General features: G+C 47.5%; 1 protein-coding gene and 1 long non-coding RNA gene across 5 annotated transcripts in view; one reads left to right on the forward strand and one right to left on the reverse strand.

The window, feature by feature from the left end:
- Positions 1-247, reverse strand: part of LOC308577818 — a 10,595-nt gene extending 10,348 nt beyond the window's left edge. The window contains exon 1 of the long non-coding RNA XR_014003716.1: positions 108-247. This is a non-coding gene — a long non-coding RNA (uncharacterized lncRNA). The remainder of the gene's footprint in view (positions 1-107) is intronic.
- CIRBP (cold inducible RNA binding protein) overlaps positions 1-6,949 on the forward strand; it is a 7,136-nt gene extending 187 nt beyond the window's left edge. The window contains exons 2-8 of one of the 4 annotated variants that reach the window (XR_014003652.1): positions 2,304-2,414; positions 2,886-2,992; positions 3,424-3,562; positions 3,658-3,748; positions 3,845-3,912; positions 6,605-6,694; positions 6,821-6,949. Coding sequence is in view for 2 of the 4 variants with exons in the window: in XM_081178043.1 (XP_081034169.1) it covers positions 2,304-2,414; positions 2,886-2,992; positions 3,424-3,562; positions 3,658-3,748; positions 3,845-3,912; positions 4,380-4,396 (533 nt within the window). In the remaining 2 variants the exon portion in view is untranslated. Of the gene's footprint in view, positions 1-2,303; positions 2,415-2,885; positions 2,993-3,423; positions 3,563-3,657; positions 3,749-3,844; positions 3,913-4,379; positions 5,073-6,604; positions 6,695-6,820 lie in introns of those variants that run through there. The other 3 variants (XR_014003653.1, XM_081178043.1, XM_081178044.1) reach the window with 3 other exon arrangements.
- The last annotated feature ends 13,529 nt before the right edge of the window (positions 6,950-20,478 follow it).

Below are 20,478 nucleotides of genomic sequence, written 5' to 3' on the forward strand. Positions count from 1 at the left end.
AGGTGGGGAAATAAAGAAATAAAAAATATATATCTTTTGGTTGATAATATTAATAGGTCGGGTGGTCAGTCGCAGAAAAAAAGGCGCCTTTTTATTTTTTTACTTACTGTGGGTCCGCTAGGAAGGCGAGCGGCGAACCGCGCACCGGGAGAAAGGGACAAAAACAAAATGGCTTCCCGACAGGCTTGTGGGGGAAGGAAGACTCAAAATGGCGGCGGAGCCGGGAAGGGACGTGGGGGGTAGTGGCGCGCATGCGCGGAGGGAGAGCGAGAGACGGGGTGGGTTTCCGCGCATGCGCCAGCGGCTGCCCTAAATCCCTGTACCTGTCCTGTAAACGGGCGCGCATGCGCGTACGGGGTGGCTTTAATTCCCCGCCCCCACGCAAGACGGGTCCTGAATGGACAGCAAAAAGGTTGCATTTTAGATGCGTGATAAAATTGCATTATTATTATTATTATTATTATTATTATTATTATTCTGCTGGGAGCCGCCCAGAGAGGCTGGGGAAACCCAGGCAGATGGGCGGGGTATAAAAAATAAACTATTATTATTTTTGCACAGCCTTTCTGACGTTTCATCTGCTTATTTCGATTTGTTTTTCAACTGCTAGCCTTCCTTGAGACATTTCAATTTGTTTTTCAGCTGCTAACCTTCCTTGAGACATTTCAATTTGTTTTTCAGCTGCTAGCCTTCCTTGAGACATTTCAATTTGTTTTTCAGCTGCTAACCTTCCTTGAGACATTTCAATTTGTTTTTCAGCTGCTAGCCTTCCTTGAGACATTTCAATTTGTTTTTCAGCTGCTAACCTTCCTTGAGACATTTCAATTTGTTTTTCAGCTGCTAGCCTTCCTTGAGACATTTCAATTTGTTTTTCAGCTGCTAACCTTCCTTGAGACATTTCAATTTGTTTTTCAACTGCTAGCCTTCCTTGAGACATTTCAATTTGTTTTTCAGCTGCTAACCTTCCTTGCGCGCAGATTTTAATTCTGAGACCTTTTTGATGGCTCGTTTCACGTCATCGTTGGTTGCTAATTTGGTTTTGTGCCCCCCATTTAGGGCACTCTGCCATTTAGGAAGCAAAAAATGCCTCGCGTGAAGAATATCCCAATTCATAGAATCCTAGAGTTGGAAGAGACCACCAGGGCCATCGAGTCCAACCCCCTGCCAAGCAGGAAACACCATCAGAGCACTCCTGACATATGGTTGTCAAGCCTCTGCTTAAAGACCTCCAAAGGAGGAGACTCCACCACACTCCTTGGCAGCAAATTCCACTGTCAAACAGCTCTTACTGTCAGGAAGTTCTTCCTAATGTTTAGGTGGAATCTTCTTTCTTGTACTTTGGATCCATTGCTCCGTGTCCGCTTCTCTGGAGCAGCAGAAAACCTTTCTCCCTCCTCTATGTGACATCCTTTTATATATTGGAACATGGCTATCATATCACCCCTTAACCTCCTCTTCTCCAGGCTAAACATGCCCAGCTCCCTTAGCCGTTCCTCATAAGGCAAAGTTTATAATCTGCGCTTGCGTAGAAATACATGAAAAGGATAAACATTAAGAGAAGGGCCAGTTAAAAGGACCATTAACAGTATAGTTGCTTGAAAGAAGGGAGAAGGCCTTTCATGTATTTAACACATGGGCCTTGGAGCTTTAGAAAAAGAATAGGAATGGGCTTGTTTACATTTTCTAAGGTTTTTTCAGCTGTGATAGACTACTAATCCCATTCAATACAAGAGTACCATTTTTTTCTTTATCTGCTTCGCTCCCCCCATCCTTTTTCCTTTTATTTGCCTACTTGCAAAAGAGGAGCCTGCCTTCTACATTTCCAACAATTCTGTAGAAGGGGGGACGTTTGTGGCAAATGTGGCTTTTCATGCAGGGCTGGTTAGTACAGTGGTACCTCTGGTTGCGTACTTAATTCGTTGCGGAGGTCCGTTCTTAACCTGAAGCACCACTTTAGCTAATGGGGCCTCCCGCTGCTGCCACCGCATGATTTCTGTTCTCATCCTGAAGCAAAGTTCTTAACCCGAGGTACCATTTCTGGGTTAGCGGAGTCTGTAACCGGAAGCGTATGTAACCCGAGGTACCACTGTACAGTATTTTTATAAACAAAGGTTTAAAGGTAATGAAACTGTTTTCTCTTCTGCATTGAAGAAAACGGATAAAACAGGATTTGTGTCACTGGCTGCTAAGCACCTTAAGTTTTGAGTGAGTCATGACCGCACCCGGTTGATGATCTAGGAGGGGTGTTGTGTGTTGTCACCTTGGGCGAATGCTGAACACGAGGCTTGTTTTTTTGCTCCCAGGGGAGAAAATGGCATCAGATGAAGGAAAGCTCTTTGTCGGCGGCCTCAGTTTTGACACCAATGAACAGTCGCTGGAGCAAGTCTTCTCTAAATACGGACAGATCACTGATGGTAATTTTAAAAAATAATTTACTTCAGCATTGATTGGTAGGCTCAGCCGGTATAAAAGATAACCTTGAGTTTGCCACATGCTCAAATTAAGAATGAAATAAGCACTCGGATTAGCACGAATTCTCATGGGGATAGGTTTGGCTTTGTGCCCTGCACTTAAGTTGACCAAAGGGCTTAAATTTCTCCTTCCAGTGAGAAATTTAAGAGAGAGCCAGTGTGGTGTAGTGGTTAAGAGAGGTGGACTCGTAATCTGGTGAACCGGGTTTGCGTCTCCGCTCCTCCACCTGCAGCTGCTGGGTGACCTTGGGCTAGACACACTTCTCTGAAGTCCCTCAGCCCCACTCACCTCACAGAGTGTTTGTTGTGGGGGAGGAAGGGAAAGGAGAATGTGAGCCGCTTTGAGACTCCTTCGGTTAGTGATAAAGCAGGATATCAAATCCAAACTCTTCTCCTCTTCTTCCTTCCCACCAGTTGTTGTCGTCAAAGACAGAGAAACCCAGAGATCCAGAGGGTTTGGCTTTGTCACCTTTGAGAGTGTTGATGATGCTAAAGATGCGATGATGGCTATGAATGGGAAGGTGAGTTCTGTTCTGTGGTGGCTGTTCTGAACAGTGGTCCTTGGTAGGACAGAAGTCCTTCTGTTTTTAGGGTGTGATCACGATAGAGCAACTGTTTAAAAGTTAGCAGTTTGGGGAAATGTAACTTCTCGTGGTGGGGCCTCCCTGTGGAATGCCCTCCCATCAGAGGTCAAGGAAATAAACAACTACCTGACTTTACGGAGACATTAGAAGGCAGCCTGTTTAGGGAAGTTTTTAATGTTGAATGTTTTATCATGTTTTTACTATTCTGTTGGGAGCCGCCCGGAGTAGGTGGGGAAACCCAGCCAGATAGGCGGCGTATAAATAATGAATTATTATTATTAACTGAGGATCTGTTTGATAGTCACCGCTTTTGTGTGCGTGTTAATTGTGGAGCACTGTGCTAACCCCAAAACCCCTCGTTTTTCCAGTCTGTCGACGGCCGCCAAATCAGGGTTGATCAAGCAGGCAAGTCGTCCGACAACAGGTCCCGCGGCTACAGAGGCGGCTCGGCTGGTGGCCGGGGCTTTTTCCGCGGAGGCAGAGGCCGGGGCCGGGGCTTCTCCAGAGGTGAGCCGGGGCTTGCAAGTGGCCTCTGTACCTTCGGACTTTGGTTGCGTTGAACTGGATGCACCTCAAGCCTCTGTTCGGTTCTCCTTCCCCAGGAGCCGGTGGAGACCGAGGTTACGGTGGCAGCCGGTTTGAATCGAGAAGCGGGGGATACAGTGGTTCTAGAGACTACTATGGTGGCAGCAGGTAAGCCCCGGGGAGGTTGGGTCAAAAAATAGCCCCATGCACCTGCTGGTTGTAGCTGTGCCTTGTGAATGAGCATCTTCTCATCTCTCTCCACAGCAGGAGTCAAGGCAGCTATGGCGACAGGCCTTCAGGAGGCTCCTACAGAGACAGCTATGACAGTTATGGTAAGCCCTAGATCATAAGGGAAAGGATACACTGACACGGGAATGCCTGGAGCCTCGTTTTGATTTTTGCAGGGATGGTAACCTTTGGAAAGTACCGCTAGGTTCGCTTTGGAGCCTATTGCCGGCAAGCCTCTCCTTGCCTTCAAAAATCGCCGCTCTTCTGGCAGGCCTTTAACGGGGGGGCAACCCCCCCACCCTCATTAATGCATGCGCCACGCTTAGTCGGACCCAAAGTCAAAATTGCGAGTCGTTCGTGACTAGCAGGTTTTTTCCCCCCTGGAAGCTGGAAATGACGCCAGAGAAAGCCTCTCGAAAGCCCAGGAGCGAAAAAGAAAGGGGTGGGAGATAAGGAGAGAGAGCGTTGGTAGCCTTGAGGTGCTTTTGCAAGCGAGTAGGGGAGGAAGGAATGCTGGGACCTTTGTCTATGCTTCGGTGCCTTTACAATTCTGCCTGCTTCTTGTCCTCAGCTACACACAACGAGTAAAAAACCTTCCTGGCTCAAGATCGTCCTTCCAATGGCTGTATTTATAAAGATTTTGGGAGCTTCGCTGAAATCGTTCTTGTGTAGTCATCTCCTTTGTATTCTCACTTTTGTAGTAAACTCTCAGTTCTGACCTTGTCAAAACAAAACACAGCCTTGACAGCTTCTAATATGCGATGGTCTGTTCAGACTCAAAGAAAGCTCTGGGTTTTTCCTCTCTCAAGTGTTTTAACGTATTTTTTTTTTAAAGCACTTAAGATTTTAGTTCATTTGTGAGCAGAGGTGTGTGTGTGTTTGGTTGTGTGTCCTTTAGTGTGTGCGTGTTGTTTTTTTTATTAAAAAGAAAAAGACTGGAAGGTTTTGGGGCCCCATTTCTGTGGTTTTTTTTTTTGTTTTTATTTTGAGCGAGAAAGGACCGTAATTGTTCAGTAGAAGCTGAGCAAGCTGTGAAGTCGGTTTGTTTTAGTGCATCGTTTTGTAACAAACTTTAGTGTAGCAAGGTAGGCGCTGTAGCCTGGGTATGACTTTATAAACGACTTTAAAAGGCAACCCACCTTGGTATACCTAAAGCGAAACTTTGCTTGTATGTTCAACCTGCATTTAAGAGACTTTTGCTTGTATGCCATAAAACGTGTCCCAGAAAGACTCTGCAAATCTTAACTCGCAAGAGGCTCATGGGGGGGAAAAAAATGTTTGTTTCTGTTGTCCTTTTTTTACTGGAAGAAAAGTATATGCCTAATTCAATTGATGTTGTAATTTTGAAGTGGTTAAAAAGGATTTCTTGTACAGTTTTCCTTTTGGCTTCACGAAGCCTATTAAAAGTCCATCTGAAAAAAAATACTATATCTGCTCTTGAAATTTTACGTCTTGCTGCACAACACAACTCTGGATTTGACAGTCAGAGAGGAAGGGCAGCTAGCTGCAGAGAGAGGATTGCAGGCTGGCTATCGTAACGGTGGTGAAAATAATGCAAATCTTACTGTACTTTTAAGGCCTAGATAGACGCCAGGTCAGGTTGAGGGTGATTGAAGCAAGAGTATCTAAAGGAGCGTAGCCGCCACCTTTTCCCATCATGGGCTCAGTTCTCAGCTCGGCTGGAACGGACCCAACCTTTGAAAAATAACCACACCGCTTCCCATAGTAATTTGCACCTGGTGACTCAGAGCAGACAGCTTGCGACAAGAGTTAGTGCGTGAGCAAGAATTAGCTGACACCTTTGGTAGCTTGAAAAGCCAGCCAGACGTTCTTAGCCGACAAGGGAGCCTCGTTCTAACCGGGGTCAGCTGCTGCTGCCGCTGCTGCCGATTCTTGACAGTGTTCCAAGGCCAATAACTGTGACCTAATTTAGCTAGCTTTGTCGTTGCCTTCTTAAGTTCTGAGAATTCTCTGCTAGCGTATGGAAAACGGCAGTGCCTTGACGAAAAAGCGAAGTGTTGTGCATCCAACAGACAGAGAGAGAACCTCTGGGACGAAAGCTGCTCTCTTGGCTAGTTCATATGTGGGGATAGTCCCGTAATTCGAGGTAACTCCTTTCCTCATGTCCGCATCCTTCCTCCTGTTGAGAGCTCATATTTATATATATATATATATATTTGAAAGTCTGAATGTTTTAACCCGTCCGAAAGCAAAATTTTCTCTGCCAATTTCGGTCAGCTGAAAAAAAACCACCCTTTTAAAAAAAATCCTCTTATTTTTTTATCTCCTGTACGGAGTCTTTGGCTTTTGTGGCATAAATTCCATGTGGGTCAGAAGGGGTGTTGTGTTCACAGCCGTTTCTTTGCCGGTAGGGTAGATGTCAGATGGGGAAACAACAAATTCCCCCCCAAGGGACTAATGCTCATCTCGGGAGACTCTTCCTTAAGACTTAAGTCCACGTAACTGTAACGTTCTCTGCCATCGTGTTTGCGTTTTAACTTTTCCCCCGTAGCCCACGCTTATTCCTAAGCAACCGTTTTCCTCCGCGACTAATGCTTTTTTGTGGGGGGGGGGGTTCAGCTGCCATTGTCCAGTCTGAGGGGGACGCAGGTTCAGTCTCGGAATGCTTGACCCCCACGCTGGGCTCTTGAGAGTCAGTGCGGGTTCGCAGAAACCCTTTCGTGGGGAAACGCTGGTTGCTGGGCAGGGTGTGTGAGGGGGGGCAAGGTAGAAAGCGTAGAGGTTTTGCCATGTGTGGTATAGATATATTTTTGTAACCCGAGTTTGTCTTGGCAGGTTGACGGAGAAAAAAAGACATTGATCAGGAAGTGGTTTTGAGGCTGGGCACGGAACATAGACCGTAAGCCAACTTCAACTCTTGAGCAGGTAAGGTTCTTGGTGGTTTGCTAGGCATATGGGTTTCGTTTTCAGATTAATGCTGACATTATATATATCCTAAGTTTTCTTGTCCGGGGTGTTAACTGCGTATTTCCCCCCAATCTTTTCTTTCAGTCGCGTTTCTGCGTGGAAGAGGACCGGCGGGGAGCACACCGGCCTCCGGGCTGGGCAGCAAAAGCTTTGAGAGCTGTTTGCATTTTTAAAAACGGATTCAACAAGGCTAATAAAACACAGGGCTACAAATACGGCTGAGTTGTGCATATACGCTGAAGGCAACGGGGAGCCATGGCAGGGGGAAATGTGCTGGCGACACTTGCACCCCAAAAAAGCACATCGTGGAGTCATTACTAGCCTAGTTGAATTACGAGGGGAATGTAGCTCTTAAGAAAACTGCTTAGGGATGGCTCTAGCCCTCCGTATCTAGGAAGCCTTTAACCCCCACCCTATTACCCGAGATCCTTTATTTTGGGGGGCTGGGTCCTGAGAGAAGTCTCCCAGGTTGTAAAGAGTTCTGGCAGAGCGGCGCTGAGCGTTTAGGGGTGAAGGGGACCTTTCCAGAAGGCTGTTCTGTGAGCTAGGGAACATTTCCCGACACAGCGCAGGAGGACCCTGAGGGTAAAACTTCCTTCCACGCTTTATGGTGCAAGTTAGCCGAGAGCTTTTGAGGCTCTTGGGTTAAAGGGATATTTCTTGGGAGTGCAGGGAAGGGGGCAAGCTTTGCCGCTCACCACTACATTATTATTTCGTAACACTTGCACTGCTTCATTGCAGTATACGAGAATAAAATCGTAAATAAATAGAAATGTTGAAATTGGCAGTAAATTATAAGCTTAAAACTCCAGCCTTCTATATATCAGGGAAGGCTTAGCTAAACATGTTTTAGAAAGAGTACAGTAATTGATAAGAATAGCTGCCCTGGGTTCTCCCTACAGATAAAGCTCATTGGCCACCAAAGGCTGGGTTTCCGAAACAGCATATACCTTGCAGAAAACACCCAGCCCCACTGAACAAAAGCAGTAGCATTTGAAGGCTGTTTCTTGGTGGATTTATGGCTCTGACCTTGTGAATCTGCCGGGCTCCCAGAACTCAAAAGCAGTTTGCCATCAGCCTGGCTGCCACAGATCCCTGTAGGAGGCAGTTAGTGTCTCCAGTTTGCAAGCTGTGCATAAACCCAAAAGCTTAGAATCATAGAGTTGGAAGAGACCACGAGGGCCATCGAGTCCAACCCCCTGCCAAGCAGGAAACACCATCAGAGCACTCCTGACATATGGTTGTCAAGCCTCTGCTTAAGGACCTCCAAAGTAGGAGACTCCACCACACTCCTTGGCAGCAAATTCCACTGTCAAACAGCTCTTACTGTCAGGAAGTTCTTCCTAATGTTTAGGTGGAATCTTCTTTCTTGTAGTTTGGATCCATTGCTCCGTGTCCGCTTCTCTGGAGCAGCAGAAAACAACCTTTCTCCCTCCTCTATGTGACATCCTTTTATAGATTTGAACATGGCTATCATCTCACCCCTTAACCTCCTCTTCTCCAGGCTAAACATGCCCAGCTCCCTTAGCCATTCCTCATAAGGCATCGTTTGCTTGCTTCAGCTCCTGCCCATTCTTAAACAGCTTTCGATCAAGTAATTTCCCAGCCTTAAAATGGAAAGTGGGGTGTGCGTTTTTTTAAAAAAAGTGTAAAGAGCTTTTGTATTAACACTGCAGCCCACTTAACAGCCCAAATCAGCTTTTAAGATTTTGCCAGAGAGGTTCCCAACGTGACTTTTCATGCAATCACTTAAGGCTGTCTCTGCAATCTTTAAAACACACCAAACACTGAGGGAGGTGGGACGTGGGGAGAGGAAGAAATCAAAACTTGGGCATCAGTTCTTAAAAGAGTTTACCAGTCGCTCAAACCCTGAATTGTGATTTCTGCCCATCTGTCCTAGGCAGCCTTCTGGAGCACTGGAGAATTATTTTAGTAAACTTGTACAATGCCCTCCATCTGTAGACCTTGGGGGGAGTTCACCACATAAAAATACAGGATAAACATCATAAATCCTCCCCTCTACCCCACAAACATTTAATGAAAAGGGTATGGAATTTTAATAATGAAAAGACCTGGTTGAAGAGGACTGTATTTCGCCTGGTGCCTAAAGCGGTATTAAAAGACGCCAGCTGTATCTCGCTGGGAGGAAATCATTCCTTAAACTCGATGGAGGTTTGCAGCCCACTAAATTTAGAGTAGACCCAAATCTATACTTCCTAGTTTAACAAGGAAGTTTGGGGTAGCTCAGTCTATAGGGCACGCGACACTTGATCGCAGGGCTGTGGGTTCGAGCCCCTGGTTGGGCAAAAAACGTCGCAGGGGGTTGGGCAAAATGACCCACAGGGTCCCACCCAACTCTACAATTCCATGATGAAAGGATGGGCTAAAATCGCGAGAGAGGCGCACAGAAAAGCCATAGCCACAGACTCCTCACTTAAACATGAGATGGCGCACGTAGACAAGCCGTGTCCTTCAAATGGGTCTGCTCAGAATGTGACATAACGCTACATCAAACCCCAAGTCTTCTGACTTGACAGCCTTTTAGATCCTTGGGAGTTTGCCTAGCCAGGGGTAGGCAACCTAAGGCCCAGGGGCCGGATGCGGCCCAATCACCTAAATCTGGCCCACAGAGAGTGGGAATCGGCGTGTTTTTACACGAGTAGAATGTGTCCTTTCATTTCAAATGCATCTCTTGGTTATTTGTGGGGCCTGCCTGGTGTTTTTACATGAGTAGAATGTGTGCTTTTCTTTAAAATGCACCTCTGGGTTATTTGTGGGGCATAGGAATTGGTTCATTTTTAAAATTCAAAATATAGTGGACCGGCCCAAGGCTGAAAAAGGCTGACCCCTGGCCTAACCTCAAATCTCCCAAGGTCAGCTAAGGTTCCCCACTGCCCATCGTCCTCTAAATGTGAGCATAGGCTAGTAGCCCTCAACATCCCCCTCTGAATTTTGGCCATCCCATAGTTTAACTGCACTGCGTGAAGAAGTGCTTTGCCTGCTCTGAATGTCCCAACATTCGGCAGAAGGGGGCCAGGCTTCTAAAAGCCATGTCTCCAGAGGCTGCTCTCGATTGTCCTCTTCTGGCGTCCTTTAGAGGCAAGAATGCTTAATTTGAGGGTTGTGGATTCAAGACCCATAGGGCGGCAGGTTCTTGCATCACAGGGGATTGGACTAGATGACTCTGGGTGCCTTCCAACTCTTCCACAGTTCTGCAGTTTCAGACAAACTGCTTTCCCTGCTCAGACTTGTGGCTTTTTTCATCTCGCCTGCCTCTTGCTCCTCCCTTGGCACACATCTTCCAGGAGAGCTGCTCTTTGGGTGGCGGCCTCTGATTCTCCTTGCGGGCGAAAGAAGCAGGATTTTTAAAACCCGTGCCTGTTTTTCCCAGTAGAGGGTGCTTTATGGCAAGAGAAAGAGAGGCACAAACAGTGATGGCCATTCAGAAATAATCTCTGCAGGGAAATAACATAATTGAGGTCAGGGTTGTGTGCTGATAGGTGTGGAACCGTGGCTCGATGCTAGAGCTTCCTGTGTTTTCTAAATCAGTCCTTTTATTTAGAATAATTAGGACTAGATTCTTTATTCCCAAGGAAAGGGAGGCTAGTTAGTGGTTTTACATGCAGGATGGGCTAAGAAGGCTTGGAATCTTGGAGCTGCCAATCAGTGTAGGCAATATCTAGCCAGATGCGCCAAGGGGGTGTGTGGTAGCAAGCTGCCCATCCCTGAGTTGCAGCTGAGTGACATCTGGAAGGCTAAAAATCCCACTGCTTTTAAAGGTAAAGGGACCCCTGACCGTTAGGTCCAGTCGTGACCAACTGGGGTTGCGGCGCTCATCTCACTTTACTGGCCGAGGGAGCCGGTGTACAGCTTCCGGGTCATGTGGCCAGCAGGACTAAGCCGCTTCTGGCGAACCAGAGCAGCGCACGGAAACGCCGTTTACCTTCCCACCGGAGTGGTACCTATTTATCTACTTGCACTTTGATGTGCTTTCGAACTGCTAGGTTGGCAGGAGCAGGGACCGAGCAACAGGAGCTCACCCCGTCATTGTGGGGATTCGAACCGCCGACCTTCTGATTGGCAAGTCCTAGGCTCTGTGGTTTAACCCACAGCGCCACCCGCCTCCTCTTAGGGAAATGCCAACCAGACGTTGAGCTGAACTGGCCTCCAGAGGCAACATTCCCAGTCTTGCAAATGACAACGCCCAGAGTTAAACTGTGGAACTCCCTTCCACAGGCGAGGACCATTTTTCTGCAGGTGACCAGTCGCCTGCTCCCTCGATGCACAAACACCCCCCCATTGCATTTGCCTCGCCCACCTGGAGCGTCCATGCCCAGAAATAGTATACCTCCGAAAGGTGGTTGCTAGGTGGCAAAATATACACCAGGGAGGGTGCTGCTTTGCAGCCCAGTGCTGTTAAGGGATATTCAGCCGACAGCTAGACCAGCCACCGACTCCGGCTGCACGGCTATAAGAACTACATTTTAAGACTTTGAGATTGCTTCTTTCCTCCTCCCTCCCCCTTCCTTCTTCCTCATGTGTGCCGTCTCATTTTCAGTCGTGGGCCTGATTTTGATTTTTGTAAGCAGCTTCGATACCCTTTTTTTGGGGGGGCGTGGTGTTAGGGGAGGGATCTTAAAAAGCAGAGACATCACCTTGCCAACAAAGGTCCGTATAGTCAAAGCCATGGTTTTCCCAGTAGTGATGTATGGAAGTGAGAGCTGGACCATAAAGAAGGCTGATCGCTGAAGAACAGATGCTTTTGAATTATGGTGCTGGAGGAGACTCTTGAAAGTCCCACAGACTGCAAGAAGATCAAACCTCTCCATTTGGAAGGAAATCAGCCCTGAGTGCTCACTGGAAGGACAGATCCCGAAGCTGAGGCTCCAAGACTTTGGCCACCTCAGGAGAAGAGAAGACTCCCTGGAGAAGACCCTGATGTTGGGGAAGATGGAGGGCACAAGGAGAAGGGGACGACAGAGGACGAGATGGTGGGACAGTGTTCTTGAAGAGACCAGCATGAGTCTGACCAAACTGCAGGAGGCAGTGGAAGACAGGAGTGCCTGGCGTGCTCTGGTCCAGGGGGTCACGAAAAAGCGGACACGACTAAACAACAAAAGGAGAGGGATGCAAATACAGCAAATAATATATTTCACTGGGCAAAATCGGCCGCCCTTGACAGGGTTCCTCTGTAAGGCGGGAGCTGGGCAGAAGGTTTGCTTCAGGACCAACAGAGGCATTCCTACAGAGGGAGCAGGCAGCAGGTGGATTAAAAAAGCCAGCGTCATAGGAATGCCTTGCGTGTTTTGTCTCAGCCTCCTGGGTTTATCTGTTCCTCCTGGGGCATCGCATCTCTTTTTCCATCCAAAACACAAGCTAGTTTCCATGCTCTCCATCTTCCCATGGCAAAAAACAAAGTGCCCCAGCTGTACGCAGAGAGCTGTGCGCTTGCGCAAAATCCATGTGTATTTTGGAAGCTTACAGGCAGCGCCATTCGAGTGTTTTGTTCCTTTTGAAGCTCCACACCTTGTCGATTTAATAAAGCTATTTTGCTTCTCTGACCTGTTTTGGGGAGCCTTGGAAAAGGTTGGACTGCGATCAGGCTGGGTCTCCCTTGTTCGTTGGCAGGGAAAGGCCACGGGGAGACCTCTTGCAACTGCTCTTGGAACATTGGGAGAACCCCAAATAACTTTGGCAAGGACTTGGGGACCTGTAAAGGTAAAGGGGACCCCTGACCATTAAGTCCAGTGGTGGCCAACTCTGGGGTTGCGGCGCTCATCTCGCTTTATTGGACGAGGGAGCCGGCGTACAGCTTCCGGGTCATGTTTTTTTCCGATTGCAGGCTTTTAACCCTGCAGCTCCCGGAATTAAAAGCAGAAAAGAAACAACTTCATGGCTAGGGGGAACTGGAACTACAGCTCCCGTCAGCTGCTGCCAGCACCGCGGTTGGGAGACGTCCGAATCAATGAGAGGGCAGGGGGCTGAGGGAGGCTGCTGTGCCCTTAAACCCAGTGCACTGTCTCAGGCCTCAGGACAGACAGGCAACATAGAATAGAATTGGAAGGGGAGGTCCAGGGCCCTGCAATGCGGGAATATGCAGCTGTCTCGAACCTGGAACCTTGGCATCATCAGGGCTGCGCTCTGACCACCTGAGGTATCCAGGTAAATCCATCACACACACAGAGGGAAACTCGCAAGCAAGGAATGACAGAGGGCTTTCCCCCAGCTTCTGGTAATCAGAGATAGGTAAAGGGTAAAGGGACCCCTGACCATTAGGTCCGGTCGTGGCCGACTCTGGGGTTGCGGCGCTCATCTCGCTTTACTGGCCGAGGGAGCCGGCGTTTGTCCACAGACAGGTTCCGGGTCATGTGGCCAGCAGGACTATGCCGCTTCTGGCGAACCAGAGCAGCGCACGGAAACGCCGTTTACCTTCCCGCCGGAGCGGTACCTATTGATCTACTTGCACTTTGATGTGCTTTCGAACTGCTAGGTTGGCAGGAGCAGGGACCGAGCAACGGGAGCTCACCCCGTCGTTGCGGGGATTCGAACCACCGACCTTCTCATTGGCAAGTCCTAGGCTCTGTGGTTTAACCCACAGCGCCACTTGCGTCCCTTTAAAGGGGACCTTTAATGGGGAATTAAGAACGCCAGAAGAGCCATCTGGATGCCCCAGGAAGCAGGATTCGAACACAAAAGCAGCCCTCTTCTCTCCTGTGGCTTCCGGCACCTGGTGTTCAGAAGCCGTTTCTGCTTTCTGAACAGTTCTCTCGCCATGAAGAGTTCCTCTACGAACTTGTACATTCATCCCCCCCAATTGATTTATTTCTTACATTTAAAAACCCGATTTCGACCTCCCCCTTCTGCAGTTGCTTATATTTTATTATTTTCCCTGCATATCCAATTTAAATCTAATTATCCAATATACTCAAAATTACTATTTTTCATCACTGCACGTCTTTATATCAACCCTGCTAACTTAATCTGCTTACAATAACATTTTAAATACTCAATAAAACGATTTCCACTCTGAATGAAAACGCTATCTTCTTGGTTTCTTATTCTTCCAGTAAGTTTCGCCATTTCTGTATATTCCAACAATTTTTGCTGCCATATTTATTTGGGATGTTATCTTTTTTCCATCCCTGGGCATAAATCATTCGGGGCGCCGTGATTGCAAACATAAATGAATTTTTATATTGTTTGGGTTTCTCTACCCCTATTATTTCCAAAAGCAAAGCCTCTGGTTTCTTAATAAAACATATTAAACCTTTTCTTTCCAACTCAATACATATCATTTCCTAGTAAGCGTTTGCCTTCTTACAGCTCTACCACATATGATAAGGTGATTTCCTTCTTACATTCCCAACAAACATTTGATTCAGATTTATACATTTTTTCCAGCCTGTCAGCCACCACCTATTTTCAAATAATTTTCTTTTACACACTGTAAACTTGAAATGTAGCTTCCGCAGTCGTTCCCAGGCTGCCATTTCAATCTTGCGTCCTGTATCCATTTCCCAGTTGATAATTTCACTTGTTCCTTTTTAAAAGCCATCCGACTTTGGTGGCCAAGCTTGTGGCATTGAGTTCCGCAGGTTAACGATGCACAGCGAGGAAGAGGAGGAGAGCTTTTATTTCATCTGCCCTGAGTCTCCTGACAAACTGTGCGGCCCTCCATAGATAAGTCTCTGGCAGGACTTGTTTCCCCAACGCCACCGGTTCTTTGCCTGTTGCAACCTCAGTTGGCACAAATGGAAAATGGACGCAGGCTTGTTTTCTGATGCTCCAGCAAACTTTTTCAGCCGGGGGCCGGTCCACTGTCCCTCAGACCTTGTGGGGGGCCGGACTATATTTTGGGGGAAAAAACACGAACGAATTCCTGTGCCCCACAAATAACTCAGAGATTCATTGTAAATAAAAGGACACATTCTACTCATGTAAAAGAAATGCTGATTCCCGGGCCGGATTTAGAAGGCGATTGGGCCGGATATGGACCCCGGGCCTTAGTTTGCCTACCCATGCTCTGAAACCAGTGGATTTGATGGCAAGAGATCCCAAAGAATCATTGGGAAGAACTTTCTGATGGTAAGGCCTGTGGAACAGATTCCCTCATAAAGTGCTGGACTCACTGGCCGTCCTCTGGTCGGTCAGTGTCTCATAGCCTGACCTACCTTGCAGGGTGGTTGTGAAAATAAAATGGGGGTGGGCGGGGAGGGGGCAGAGAACCACGCAATACCACCTTGGAGGGAAAGGGGAGCGGCAAATCATATCAACAGTTTATCGCCAAGAGGAATAATATAGGCACATTCAATAATTTGGGTGATATACGTTGATAATCCAGCCATGCCTATGAAAGTGTATAAAGGTAAAGGGACCCCTGACCATTAGGTCCAGTCGTGACCGATTCTGGGGTTGCGGCGCTCATCTCGCTTTACTGGCCGAGGGAGCCGGCGTACAGCTTCCAGGTCAAGTGGCCAGCAGGACTAAGCCGCTTCTGGCGAACCAGAGCAGCGCACGGAAACGCTGTTTACCTTCCCGCCGGAGCGGTACCTATTTGTCTACTTGCACTTTGACGTGCTTTCGAACTTCTAGGTGGGCAGGAGCAGGGACTGAGCAACGTGAGCTCACCCCGTCGTTGCGGGGATTCGAACCGCCGACCTTCTGATCGGCAAGCCCTAGGCTCTGTGGTTTAACCCACAGCGCCACCCGCATTCCCACGAAAGTGTATAGGGCAGCTCAAAGTAAGCCCACCAATTTCATATGTCAACACGTACAGAAGTCATTAACGTTGCAGTTGTTGTATAAGGGATTATTATTTCAAGCGGAATGTCAGATTTTGGAAAGCAGAAATAAAATCAAACCCATCATTTCTAGCCACCTAAATTATATAATTCAGTATCTGAATGATGGCATTGGCAATTGTATTATAATCTGGCATCGTTATAACGAGGCCACTAAAAAAGTAAAGGGACCCCTGATCGTTAGGTCCAGTCGTGACCGACTCTGGGGTTGTGGCGCTCATCTCGCTTTACTGGCCGAGGGAGCCGGCGTACAGCTTCCGGGTCATGTGGCCAGCAGGACTAAGCCGCTTCTGGTGAACCAGAGCAGCGCACAGAAATGCAATTTACCGTATTTTTCGCTCTATAACACGCACCCGTAGTTTTTAGAGGAGGAAAATCTGTAGGCATGCCACCCGTAGGCATTCCCTCCATAACACGCACAGACATTTCCCCTTACTTTCTAGGAGGAAAAAAGTGAGTGTTATGGTGCAAAAAAATACGGTACCTTCCCACCGGAGCAATACCTATTTATCTACTTGCACTTTGACGTGCTTTCAAACTGCTAGGTTGGCAGGAGCAGGGACCGAGCAACGGGAGCTCACCCCATCATTGCGGGGATTCGAACCACCAACCTTCTGATCGGCAAATCCTAGGCTCTATGGTTTAACCCACGTCCCTAATGAAGCTACTATTAGATGGCAATTGGAAATTAATGAAAATTATTATCAGAGCGAGCCTTATCAAAATGAATGGGCATAATCGGCCCATTCATTTCAATAGGTCTGCTCCACGGAGGGCTGGGTTGGAGCCAGCCCATGATAATATGTACAAACTCCTAATAATAATTTAGAAGAGATCCTGACATATATATTGGAGGTCCTGTGTATATTCAATATATTGGGGGCAGAGGAGCCACAGATTCAAGGCAGACATTTAGAGCACATGGGAACCCGGTCTTGGCTGGGGAGGGCGGGGTATAAATAAAAAATTATTTATTATTATTGTTATTATTATTATTATTATTATTATTATTATTATTATTATTATTACTGTAGTTTCTCTGGGAACTGTACCTCTGCGAGAGGGTTGGGTGGAAACTACCATTTCCAGGATTCCTCTGTGTGTGTGTGTGTGTTGTGTGTGTGTGGATTGTCATGCGCTTTAAATGCGCATCAGACGCGCTTTAAATCCTTGTTGCGGAGGCTGCGATCTGTGGCGAGAGGCTAGAACTGATTCAACAAATAGACTTTATTTTTCCTTTTTTTTTTTAAAAAAAAAAAAGGGAGGGATAGTGATGAATAAAAGGATCGACGCTCCGGTTATTTATTTATTTATCCGCGCGCTTTACATAACCCTCCCCCCCTCCCCTCCCCATTCATTCATTCAAATGAACCCCGGATACCCGTCCAATGAGAATCGTCTCATTATCCTTGAATGACACACACACACAGACACTCTCTCAGTGGTCACGTGGGTTGCCCCCCCCCGCGCAGTTTCCTCTCCGCGTTCCTAAGTGGGTGGGTCCCTTTTTCATTCATAAATCCTCTCTGTCCCTTTTAAATCAAAATTAAGGTGTGATACACGGGAAGGAAGGCGGAAAGCGGGGAACCCCCTTGAAATCTGAGAGGGAGAGAGAGGATCCGGAACTCCGCTTTATCTCCTGTTTTTGGAGCTTTATAGTTATTTATTTAGATGCGAGTTCACGAATTTGGGTGAGTCTTTCGTTTCTCTGGACCAGAGTATTATTATTGCTATTATTAATTCTAGGGAGCCCTAAATCTTTCCTCCTGCAACATAATTCATTCCCCTTTCTTCTCTGTTACGCTCTCTTCCTGTTCCCATTCTTTTCTCCTCCCCTTTTTCTGTAGCCTTATCATTTTATTCCTAATAATAATAATATTTAAAAATAAGAAAAGCAAAGGAAATGTCGCTTCCCTTGCCCACCTCCTCCCACTCCCCCACCCAAAAAAAAATCCAGACCATTTTCTTTTGCTGGCTTGGATATTTCCAATGTGTTTTCCGCTCCATTTAAAAAAAATTTAAATTTAAATTTAAATTACGCGTTTTATGCATGCATCACCCAGTTTTGCAATTGAGCAGAGGGGCGGGGAAAGAGAGAGATGGTGTCTGTGTGTTGTGATGAACCGAGATGGGTCTCCATTAGGTGAATTTCTCCGGGGGGTGGTGGATTTTTTTTAAAAAAATTAAATGATCCGCTTGTTTGTTTTGGAAGAAGCAGGCTCGTAAAGGAGGATTTGCTCCCTTGCTGTCATTCCGGGGCTTGCAATGGAAGCGGGGGGACGAAGAGAGAGAAACAATTCACATTTTTATTTGCAGGAAAGCGAAAGTCCTTCCCCTCCCTTTCTATGGGTCTACTCGGGGAGAGCGTGCAGCGCCTTGCAGCGGATCCGAGAAACTGACTAATATTTTCCCGTTGCAAGGACACAGCTGCAACCGACCTCCTTAAGGAGGGAAGATAATCCATGCAATCGACTTATTTTAATTTTCATTTGGGAGGAAATGATTGGGCTGGCATGATCTGACTCAGCTTTTACGCGGAGTTGAGACATTCCCCCCGCTCACCCCCCCCCCAATTAGTCATGTCCATTCATCTCAACCTATTTTATCTTTGGTTGCATGAATTGTTGTTTTTAAAAATTTCTGGATATTTTTTTTTCTGGATATATAATATATTTTTACTGTGCAGATTAATTTCTCCCCAAACGGAATCGTTAATGCAAATCTAGTCCTTATTATTATTATTTATTATTATTTATTTTATTACCCCGCCCATCTGGCAAAGCCACCGTTGTTTAGGCGTTGTAAATGCCAAGAGGGGCAAAATTTAAAATATCCACGCTTACCCTGGGAGCAAGCCCTGCACTGAATGGATCTGGCCTTGACTCCTGAGTAGACCTATGCTGGAGTGGGTGTGTTGTGGTGGTGGTGGTTGTTCGGAGACGGTGTTGTCAGAAAGGCAGAGAGGGAGATACTCGCCTCTGAAGCTGGCGGAGGCTTTTCTGTCCTGGGTCGGATCCTGCTTCCCAGCAAAAGAGGTGGGGGAATTCCTCTCTCCCTCTGTCCATCCACCCCGGTATTTAAAAACAAATAAAAATAATTTTACAGCGGATCCTGTGCGAAGGGAGGGGGTGTCAAGAAACCCAGGCAAATCGCGGCTTGTAAACCCTTTTGCAAAAGGAGAGAGATGTCTGTTGGTTTTTGCATCCCAAAAAAGGCGAAAGAGGTTTCTGTTTATCTGTTATTTCGCTGCATTCGTTGCTCGATTCAGAGGCAGTTTCCGCCATTCATCCCTTCTATCTGTTCGTCTTCACATCTCCCCCCCCTCCCCAAAATCTATCCTTTTATTGCGTTGACAGTCGTGCCTCGGAGCCCTCTTAAACCTCTGCCTTCACTTTTCTCCATTTCGATTTCTTTTGAAACTCGCTCCCTATAGTCTCTCTCGGCTATTTCTCACTTAATCCGGCCACTGGCTTAAGATGGCAGTTGTGGAGTTTCGGCTGCGTAGAACTTCCATAGCCAGGAGAAATCTACCCCTAGATATCAGCCCAGTGTGGGAAAGAGCACTAGATCTACAGTGGCACCTCGGGTTACATACGCTTCAGGTTACAGACTCCGCTAACCCAGAAATAGTGCTTCAGGATGAGAACAGAAATCGTGCTCCGGCGGCGCGGCCGCAGCAGGAGGCCCCATTAGCTAAAGTGGTGCTTCTGGTTAAGAACAGTTTCAGGTTAAGTACGGACCTCTGGAATGAATTAAGTACTTAACATGAGGTACCACTGTATTTGCCTGGTTGCTGTATTAAACCGAGAACAGCTTGATTCCTTAAGGCAGAAGTCTGTGTCTGAGCTTCCAGGGCCCTTTGAATGATTGACGCAAACAATTCAAAGGATCTGTCTATTCACAGATTTATTTATTTTTTAAAGGAGTGGAACCTCCATATATAGGTGCAGTCTATCTCTGATTGGGACCCGGGTGGCGCTGTGGGTTAAACACCAGAGCCTAGGACTCGCCGATCAGAAGGTCGGCGGCTCGAATCCCTGCAGTGACGGGGTGAGCTCCTGTTGCTCGGTCCCTGCTCCTGCCCACCTAGCAGTTCGAAAGCACGTCAAAGTGCAAGTAGATCAATAGATACCGCTCCGGCGGGAAGGTAAACGGCGTTTCCGTGCGCTGCTCTGGTTCGCCAGAAGCGGCTTAGTCCTGCTGGCCACATGACCCGGAAGCTGTACGCCGGCTCCCTCGGCCAGTAAAGCGAGATGAGCGCCGCAACCCCAGAGTCGGTCATGACTGGACCTAATGGTCAGGGGTCCCTTTACCTTTACCTGTCTCTGATTACCAGAAGCTGGGGGAAAGCGCAGGCCCTCTGTCATTCCTTGCTTGCGAGTTTCCCTCTGTGTGTGTGTGATGGATTTACCTGGATACCTCAGGTGGTCAGAGCGCAGCCCTGATGATGCCAAGGTTCCGGGTTCGAGACAGCTACATATTCCTGCACTGCAGGGCGCTGGAAATCCCCTTCCAGTTCTATTCTATGTTGCCTGTCTGTCCTGCGGCCTGAGGCAGCGCACTGGGTTTAAGGGCAAAACAGCCTCCCTCAGCCTCCTGCCCTCTCATTGATTCGGACTACGTCTCCCAACCGCGGTGCTGGCAGCGGCTGATGGGAATGGTAGTTCCAATTCCCCCTAGCCGTGAGGTTATTTCTTTGCTGATTTTAAATCCGGGAGCTGCAGGGTTAAAAGCCTGCAAGCGGGAAAAAAACATCTTGCAACTCATATCACCATGGAGATGAAATCCTTCCATGATGATCAGGGAGGGTGTGTGTGTCTGTGTGTGTAGAAATGAGAAAAGCAGCCTCTCTGTCCGTCACTTCCCTACCTGCTGTGGATCATAGTCAGAAGGGGGCTCCTAAGGGTCATCCAGTCCAACCCCCCACAGCGCAGGAATTTT

Source organism: Podarcis bocagei (genome assembly GCF_964188305.1).
Source record: "Podarcis bocagei genome assembly, chromosome: 18".
In the NCBI taxonomy this organism is placed as follows: Eukaryota; Metazoa; Chordata; class Lepidosauria; order Squamata; family Lacertidae; genus Podarcis; species Podarcis bocagei.